At 42.6% G+C, this 9,175-nt stretch overlaps 1 protein-coding gene across 1 annotated transcript in view; it reads left to right on the top strand.

Moving 5' to 3' along the window:
* Positions 1 to 8,675, top strand: part of LOC119593794 — a 14,973-nt gene extending 6,298 nt beyond the window's left edge. The window contains exons 2-9 of the mRNA XM_037942822.1: positions 1,090 to 2,303; positions 2,628 to 2,762; positions 3,540 to 3,648; positions 4,365 to 4,527; positions 5,069 to 5,217; positions 5,751 to 5,895; positions 6,599 to 6,762; positions 8,022 to 8,675. Of these exons, the coding sequence (XP_037798750.1) occupies positions 1,378 to 2,303; positions 2,628 to 2,762; positions 3,540 to 3,648; positions 4,365 to 4,527; positions 5,069 to 5,217; positions 5,751 to 5,895; positions 6,599 to 6,762; positions 8,022 to 8,096 (1,866 nt within the window). The 5' untranslated portion in view covers positions 1,090 to 1,377 and the 3' untranslated portion in view covers positions 8,097 to 8,675. The remainder of the gene's footprint in view (positions 1 to 1,089; positions 2,304 to 2,627; positions 2,763 to 3,539; positions 3,649 to 4,364; positions 4,528 to 5,068; positions 5,218 to 5,750; positions 5,896 to 6,598; positions 6,763 to 8,021) is intronic.
* The last annotated feature ends 500 nt before the right edge of the window (positions 8,676 to 9,175 follow it).

Genomic DNA, 9,175 nt, shown 5'->3' with positions numbered 1-9,175 from the left:
ATACATTCGTTTTTATTATCTTATTCATCTGTCTATTCATGTTTATTGTATTTCTTCTTTATACCTTGTTTTTCTATAATTTCCTCTAGCCCTTTTGCTTTTCTTTTTTTTTCCTTTTTACTGTTTTTTGTCAGTTATTCTTTCTTTCCTTTTGTCAGTTTCTTATCGTTTTTTTTTCTTTATTATTGCCATTCGTTACTTATGATTACAAGATAATTTAAATATCATTATATATCCCCCCCCCCTTCGGCGACCTTCCATCAATTTTTTCTTTTTATGATTTTATATGATTTTTTCCCCTTGTTTTTCACACTTGTTCTCTGTTTCTTGTTGTTGTTTTTCTTCTTTTTAATTTTGTTCCTTTTTATTATTTTTTTCTTCGTGGTTTCTCTGCTTATCTTATTCTAACGTTTTGCCTTTTCTTTTGTTAGTATTAGTATCTCTATTTTTTTATATTGCCTTATTTCCCACTCTCCTTGCTAATTTTCCTTTTAGTTCCATCTTCCTATCTTCTTTTCCCTGTTTTTCTTGTTCTTTGGATGTCATTATAATCATAACCTTGTATTGTTGTTGTAGTATTTGTTTCATCTTACTGTTTTCGCTTTTGTAACTATATTTTTATTAACACTGTTGCATTTATCATCCGCATTATCATCATTATCATTTCTATCAACGTTATTATTATTAATGTTCCCGTTACAGCTAGACGACCGATTTTTCGCGTATCCTTGACTGCAGGGTCGTGCCACTTCTCCGGAGCAAAAGAGTATTGGCAACCCGATCCCTAGCTACGCACCATCTGTCTCTAAATCATTTTAAACTGTTTCTACAGAACGAGATTCTCTTGGCCACTACAGAAAATACAATACTCTGTTATACATGAATTTTCTGTTTTAAAAAGATTACCCGATGATGTTTCGTGGGCCATAGGATGTAGGAGACCTGTCTACCTGTGTTGTGATAATATGCACTGTTGATTTCATTGATACTATTGTTGTTGCTGTTCTTTGTATCATTATCGTGATCTAATTGATTATTGTCTTCGTGGATTGTGTTTTCGCTTTTGTTGTTGTTGTTGAAATGGTGCAGTGTTCTATTCTAGACTTTGACTTTAACTCTCTGAAGTATTCTTTGAGCACAATTTAAAAATAAGAGACGAGACAAAAATAACTTACCCCTAGGGACGAAAAGCAATCCCACAGATAGAGAAAAGCAAAAACTAAAGTTACTTTAAGATTAATGGGATAGAAAAGGGGAATACTTATATCAGAAACCAGTGGATAACAACAAAGAGATAATCAAAGCCATAACAAAGAGGAAGAGACGAGAGACCCCTCAGGCATTCAAGTGACTCGCGCGCAAGAGAGCGGATCCGCGATGGCGCTGGCCAAGGTGACTCACCCTCTCGACTTCCGCATGTACTCCTGGCTCGTCGCGAACACGTCGTGGGCCCCGAACGCCACTGTGTACCCGGCACCCCCGCAGAGCTACCCCATTCCGGACCTGTGGACGCGGGCCGCCGACGTGGAGCATGCCCTTCTTGATATCGCCTTCCAGGACCTGCCTTTGGGCGTCATCACTCTGCTGGCGCTGCAGAAGGGCGTGCGCTGCTCGAGCACACTCTATCATCCCGTGACCAAGCTCGCGGTGCGCTACAACATCCGCTTCTATGACATCATCATCACTAACATCCTGAAGACCTTCGTGGGCATGTTCCTGATGGCGGTCTCCCTGCCGCTCGTCCTCCCCGTCGTCTGCGCTTTCTGGCTGGCGTCCTGCGTGGTGAGCGCGATCTACCGCACGAGGTACCGAGGCGTGTTCACGAAGGCGCGGGGCATGGACAGCGTGTGGGGCGTCGAGTCCAAGGAGAGTCGGCCCTTTATCACGATCTGCCTGCTGGTCTCCGGGGCGCCCAGACTCGAGGACATCCAGAGGCATCTCCGTGAGAAGATCTTAGACGTCGTCGAGGGCGGCGCCAAGAAGGACTTCAAGTACAAGAAGTTCCGCCAGGTGTTCTCCAGGGTGTGCGGCTACTACTGCTGGCGCGACGCCGAGGATTTCGACATCGGCAACCACGTCAGGATGCTTCGACTCTCTGAGTTGTATCCTGAGGGAGAGAGAGGAGAAGGAGAGGCAGTCACGGTCAGAAGAGGAGGAGAAGAAGAAAAGGAAGAGGGGAGAGGGGAGAGGAGCGAGGCCATGGATTCTCTGGTTCACCGCTTCTTGAGCGAGGAAGGCACGACGGCCCTCTCCCCCGACAGGCCGCCCTGGGAGGTGCTGCTGCTGCTGAGGGAGGACGGAAGGTGAGGAGGAGGCGCTCGCTGGGGGGGGGGAGGCTGGAACATGGAAATCAGTTTGCTTGATATATCTGAATTAACATTTTTTTTCTCTAACTCTTTCGACCTGAATCTCTATCCGTATCTTTTTCGTCATCTCTCTCTCCTACTTTTCCAACTCTTTTCCTCTTCCTCTTCCTTTCTCTCTCTCTCTTTTCCTTTCCCCTTTCCCTTCTTCCTCCTTCATCTAACTACCCCACTCCCTCCATCTTCCCCACACTTACACTCCCTCTTCCTTCCTCCATCCCCTCTTTCCCACTTACCTATGCCTTCCCCTCCCCCTCCCTCCAGATACAACGTGGTGATTCGTCTCCATCACGCTATCGGCGACGGCGTGACGCTGATCCGTCTGTGTGTCGAAGCCCTTGTGGACACGCCCCTGCCGGCCCCTCCCGTCGGCACACGCTCCGGAAACGCTCTCATGAAGTGAGTATGAATTAAGGTCGGTTCAGTGAATTTTTTGTAGGGGGTCTACTGCAGTCCATCCCGCCCAGACGTGCACCCGGAGTTTAACATATGTGCAAAGCGACAGGGGATTTTATAGATCTAAAAGCACAGAGTAAGGTACTTCCTTATCCCTTTATCGAGGAATAACTACCCTTATGCACGGAAAAAAAATGCATTTACGGATAATTAATCCGGGAAAGCTTATTACCAATATAATTACTTTAGTTTTCCACTGTTTATTTGTTCATTCATTTTTTCATGTGTCTTTCATTTGTACTTATTTCATAATACTGGCGGATATTGCGAGATTGATAAAAGAATTGTTAGATTTGTCCACGTATCTGTCTTTATCAGTCTCTATGCTTAAATAGTTGTTTATCTGTTTTCATTCTGTCTCTCTTTTTTTCTTAGATATAGAGTCTTTACATATAGTTTCTATAACCATATCATTGTCCCTTTTCACTTATGATCCTCAGCGGGTTTTGACATATGGACAGTTACCATCTGCAGGAAGCGATCTCGAAAATAAATAAATAAATAAATAAATAGATAAATAAAAAAGAAAGATAAAAATTTGGGTGAACAAATACGGAACAGTGAGCGGGTGGGCGGGCTGCCATGTGTTTTTGTCAACGAGGTGACGTCAGAGTGCCACTACCCAATGTCTGTTATCATCATAGCAATGATATACCGGGGGGCCAAAAAATTATTACTATCATTATCATCATCATTATCGTCACCTTTATCACCCCCCAGGGCAGTGATGGCGGTCTGGTCCTGCCTCGTGCTCCCACTGGGCCTTCTGCAGGTGGTGGCCAACTTTGACAGGAACTGCCTCCACGGGCGCCAGCTCTCCGGCAAGAAGGTAGGTTGTGGTCGGTCGGGTAGATAGTGGACAGTAAATGGTACGTAGCTGATAATAGATAGTAAATAACAGATGATAGTTAGTAGAAAAGTAACAGATGGTAGATAGACGGCAAGTGACAGATGGTAGATAGATGACAAGTCAAGTGGTAGTTCGATGGCAAGTGACAGCTGGTAGATAGATGGCAACTAACAGATGGTAGATAGATGACAAGAAACATATGGCAGACAGGTGGCAAATAACAGGTAGTTAGATGGTAAATAGCAGATGGTAGCTAGATATTAATTAACAAGTGGTAAATGGTAGATAGCAGTAGTATATGGTAGAAAATGTATTTCCTCTTGTGGCAGAAGGACTATTTTCCTTTGCTGGTCTAGTTTGTTGACACGACGTACGTAGGTTAGGTCGTTTCATTCGTGTGTTTGTTTGGTCAGAAAACCGCTGGATTTTAATGAGTCCTATTATAGTTTAACGAAGAAAGATCATACCTCTAGGATCACGCTGAAAGAATATCTCTACAGAACCTTTCTTTGATTTTCTAAAGTCCCATAGACTTACCCTTTACGTCTTTCATCTCGTAGCCACATATACCAAATATGGATAATATACCAAACACTCCACAAGAAAAAAATGCAATAATAACTCAATAATAACAAAACTAACGAAGAACAAAAATCCAACCCTCCCCCCCTCCACGCACTCGAACGCTGACGAAGGTGGTGACGTCATCCAGGGGCCTTGCGCTGGCCACCCTCCGGCAGGTGAAGACCGCCGCCGCAGCCACCGTCAATGACGTCCTCATGGCCTGCCTCTCTCTCGCGCCGCCCATCTGCCCAGGAGCACTGATAAGCGGAGGTAAGAGTGAGAAGAGGAGATTGGGTATGATGGGCAGAGGGAGGAGAGAGAGAGAGGGAGGGAGGGAGTGGAGAGGAGGGAGAGAGAGAGGGAGAAGAGGAGAGGGAAGAATGAGAGGAGGAGGAGGAGAAGAGGGAGGAAGAAGGAGAGAAGAGAGAGGAGAAGAGAAAGAAGAGGATGGAGAGGAGGAGAGAGGAAGAGAGGAATGAGAGAGAGAGGAGAGAAAGAAGAGGAGAAGAGAAGAGAGAGAGAAGAGGGGGAGGAAGAGAGAGAGAGAGAGAGAAATAGAGAAAGAGCTGGAGAGAGAAAGAGAGTTAGATAGATAGAGCAGAGAGGGAAGGGAGAGTACACAAAAAGAGAGAAAAAAACTAGCCGACAAATGAATCGGAAACAAAAAAAGAAAGAAAGAAAAACAAAAAACGAATCCCCCCCCACCAAAAAAATCCGAATTCAGGACTAGAGAGCAACAACGAAAGCCCTCCTTTCCCCTCCGACCCGCCCACACCGACCAAAGCCACGCCCCTCCCTCACGCCCAGCGCCCTCTGCCCTCTGCCCTCAGGTCAGAGGAGGTGTCGCAGGTCACCGCCGTCGTCCCCGTCAGCTTCCACGACCTGCGCGCCCCCCTCACGCTCACCAACAAGTTCTCCGTCGCCACCGTCAAGCTGCCGTCCTCGCACTGCCTGGCGCCCGACTCCAGGCTCAGGCACACCAAGGTCAGTGCGGGCCCTTTGCTTCCTCTCCTGCTGCGTTATCTTCCTTCTTGTCTTTCGCTTTCTCTTCCCCCTTTCTCTTTCTCCGGTGGTCTTTTTCAATGTCCTTCCTCTTTTTCGTCGTCTTCCTTTGCCTTTTCTGCTTTTTCCTTTTTTTTCTTTTCTTTCTTTCTTTTCTTCATCTACTTGATCGTCATCTTCATCTTCTTCCTCTTCTTTTTCCTTTTCATTTTCTTCTCTACCTCTGTTCTTCTCTCGAGCAACAATAAAAATAACTGAAATAACTATTCCACAGTATATTCTTTAAACGAAACAAACAAAACAGAAAATATATATACACAATTTCCCTGAATAAAAGGAACCGAAACAATATCTTAGAATTGTCCAATGTACAGTCGAAAAATGCTAAAAACAAGAGAAAATGTATAGCCCACCGTACTGAGTAGAATAATAAAAAAAAATCCATCCCCCGAGACACCTAAAATAATGCCTTTCCCTCCCGCCGCCCTCACCAAGTCGCACGAATCTCCCGGCAGACTGTGCTGGATGGCATGAAGCGCGACCCGACCCTCGCCGCCGTGTTCTGGGTCGTGCGCGCCGTGAGCGAGGTCCTTCCCGCCCCCGTGGCCGAGCTCCTGCTGTCGGGCCGGGGCGTGTCTGTGGCTGCCAGCAATGTCCCGGGTAGGTGGAAGCAGACGGAGGCGGTTTTGCGGGAGAGGGGACTTGAAGAGGAAGGAAAAGCGGGGTGCTTTTAGAGCAGTGGGTCGTGAGTTTTTTCCCGGGGTAGATTCACTGCATTACTAAATAAGGTTTTATTTGCGAAGTACGTCTTTGTGTTTGATTTTGTTGTTTTCGATGTGAAGCAAATAAAGATGTGTGTTCGCATGTTTTTTTGTTTTTTTTTTCTTTGGGGGGGGGGGCGCTAGAAATCGACCTGGATGCCAGGCTTTTTATTCTGGCATGATTCACATTGAAAACAACACGATTAAACGCAAGGACGTATTTCTCAAATAAAACCTAATTTAGTAATCAAGTTCTTTAAGCAACTTTGTGAGAAAAAAAAAGTTACTAATTAACTGCTCCTGATGCCATCCTGGCCCCCGGGGTCTTTCCATACAGGATTCATACAAGTTGTTTTATTTATTGTTTTTATTAACTCGGAATCCATTCTTATTTGTTTATTTATTTTCTATTCAATCCTCAGCTGTTTCTGCTTCGGTAGCCTTAGTAGTACCTTTTATCTTCATCCTATCACCAAACCATGAAAATACACATAGCTAAATAAAAGTGGATAACTGATATTGAAGTAGAATACGTATGTAAACAACGATGACAACTACAGATATAAACAGCTCCCGCACTTCTCTGCAACCCCGTCCTCCAGGCCCGCAGAAGGAGATCAGCGTCTGGGGAGACAAGATAGAGGACCTGCTCTTCTGGGTGCCCAACCGCGCTCCCGTGGGCGTGGGCGTGTCCTTCGCCAGCTACATGGGCGTGGTGAAGATCGGCCTCAACGTCGACGCTGCTCTGGTCCGCTCCAGGAGGGAAGTGAGTCTTTCCGGGAACAGGTTTAAGGCTGATTTGCCTGATTTGCTTCGCTTAGAGGATTCGTTTTGTTGATTATGTTTTTTTAATTAGGTTTTGTTAATTAGGTTTTGTTAATTAGGTTTTGTTAATTAGGTTTTGTTAATTAGGTTTTGTTAATTAGGTTTTGCTTATTCGTTTTCGGAATTGTTTTTGTTGTTGTTTATTTTTCGGTGATTAGTTCTTGTTCATTACTGATTCGTTGATTATTTTTCGTTAATTAGTTCTAGACATTTTAGATAATTTTAGTTGATCTGAGATTTTTTAAATTATTATTATTTTGCGATTTATTAGTGGGACTGAGATTTTTTGAATAGTGAAGGTATATTGTAATATTGTTTTTGAGAAGTTAATAAGGGAAATGCGTCACTAATGTCATGTCAGCTGATAGACGCCTTTCTTATTATTTTTTTCTTTCTTTGATCTATTAATAACTAATGAATTATTAAGATAGATTTTTTTTTTTGAGAAAGATCCATAATAAAAGCGTCCACAATATATTGCTGTCTGATAGAAGAACTTTCTTGATCAACAGTTTTTTTTTCGTCTTTATTTCTTTCTTTGATCTATTAATAACTAATAAATTATGAAGTAAGATATAGCAGGCTTTCCTAATTCTGCTTTTTCTTACTTTTTTTTTCTAAATCTATAAATATCTCCCGCTTTATGGTTATCCTTCTTTAACAATCGCGAGAATTAAAATCCAGGATATTGCAATAAAAAAGAGAGAAAATATGCACTTTTCTCAAAAATAGATAGATCAATAAATAAAGTAAATAGATTAACAAAATGGAAAATCCTTCAAGATTATATTTCTCACTTCCGCTTCATCATCCGGGACATTGACAACCACATCATCACTGAATTAATCTCTCTCTCTCTCTCTCTCTCTCCTCTCTCTCTCTCTCTCTCTCTCTCTTTCTTTCTTTTCTCTCTTTCTCTCTCTCTCTCTCTCTCTCTCTCCTCTCTCTCTCCTCTCTCTCTTCTCTTCTTCTCCCCTCTCTCTCTCTCTCTCTCTTTTCTCTCTCTTATCTATCTATCTTTCTCTTTCCTCTCTCTCTCCCTCTCTCCCTCTCTCTCTCGCTCTCTTTTTTTTTTTTTTTTTTTGCTTTCATTCTCCACGTTTTTTCTATTTCTCAATTCCACTTCATCAATGTCATTATCAACCACCTTATTCATTTATTTTTTCTCTCTCTCATTCTCCACTCTCTCTCTCCTCGCAGGCACAAATGCTCCTCGAAGACATGGAGGAGGAGCTGCTCGTCCTCCACAGGCGCCTCGTCCTGGGTCAGCCTTGAACTCGAGGGAAATAAGGTCAAGGAAGGTCAAATGATCGGGAGGAGGGGGTAGGGGAAGGGGGGGAGGGGAAGGAGGGAATGGAAGGGGAAGGGAGGGGAAGGGAGGAGAACGGGGGGGAGGGTTCAATATTTAGGTGGTTTGGAATATTTTATTTACTGTCTGTTTATATCCCTTTTTATCTGTTTATCACTTGTACTATATGTAATTCTCATTTATTTATTTGTTCATTTATATAGTTATCTATTTGCGTATTTTAGGAAGGAGGCTTTTTGCGTAGATAATGACGCTTAAAAGAAAGGAATAGGGAAAGAGAGAGAAAGAAAATATAAGGAAATATAAGTAATGTTTGAAGAGCAGAGAGAGAGAGAGAGAAAGAGAGAGAGAGAGAGAGAGAGAGAGAGAGAGAGAGAGAGAGAGAGAGAGAGAGAGAGAGAGAGAGAGAGAGAGAGAAAGAGAGAAAGAGAGAGAGTAAAAGTTTAACCAAAGCTTCAGCAACAAAGCGTAACGCTGCATTTATACCATTATTTTCTCGCCAATACAAACTTCAAACTTCATCACGATTTTCAGTAAAAAAAAAACAGACCCTCAAAGAGAATCAGTAAAAAATAAATATATAGATTGAATAAGCAAAAGAAAAAAAAAAATCGTCTCCAGTACCTCGACAAAGAGCGAGATATTCAGAGCCAGGGCCATGTTTTATTCACGCAGATATATATTCCATTAAGATAGAAAGAAAGAACGAAAGAAAGAAAGAAAAGTAAACAAACAAACATATGCGTTCGGTTGAAAATGGCATAAATCCTCCATTGTTGAAATAAATTTATAATGACATAAAAAAAAGGATACACTGTATTGATCTTCGTCAGGGAGACAGTTGAAATAAACTCCCTATATAAAGATTGATAACGTCGCTTGCTGTTGACTATTAATCGATATTCATTATTTTAGGCTTAAGTCTAGAATAGCGACATGTCAAACAAATAGCGATAGGTGTGGTATAAAATGTATGAATGTATAATTAATCATTTTATACATTTGTCTTCATAGGTATAATAACAAGGATAATAATGATTATGAT

Source organism: Penaeus monodon, chromosome 3 (assembly GCF_015228065.2).
Source record: "Penaeus monodon isolate SGIC_2016 chromosome 3, NSTDA_Pmon_1, whole genome shotgun sequence".
Classification (NCBI taxonomy): Eukaryota; Metazoa; Arthropoda; class Malacostraca; order Decapoda; family Penaeidae; genus Penaeus; species Penaeus monodon.
The sequence above is the reverse complement of the archived record's forward strand: the minus strand, read 5'-3'. Positions and strand labels throughout refer to the sequence as shown.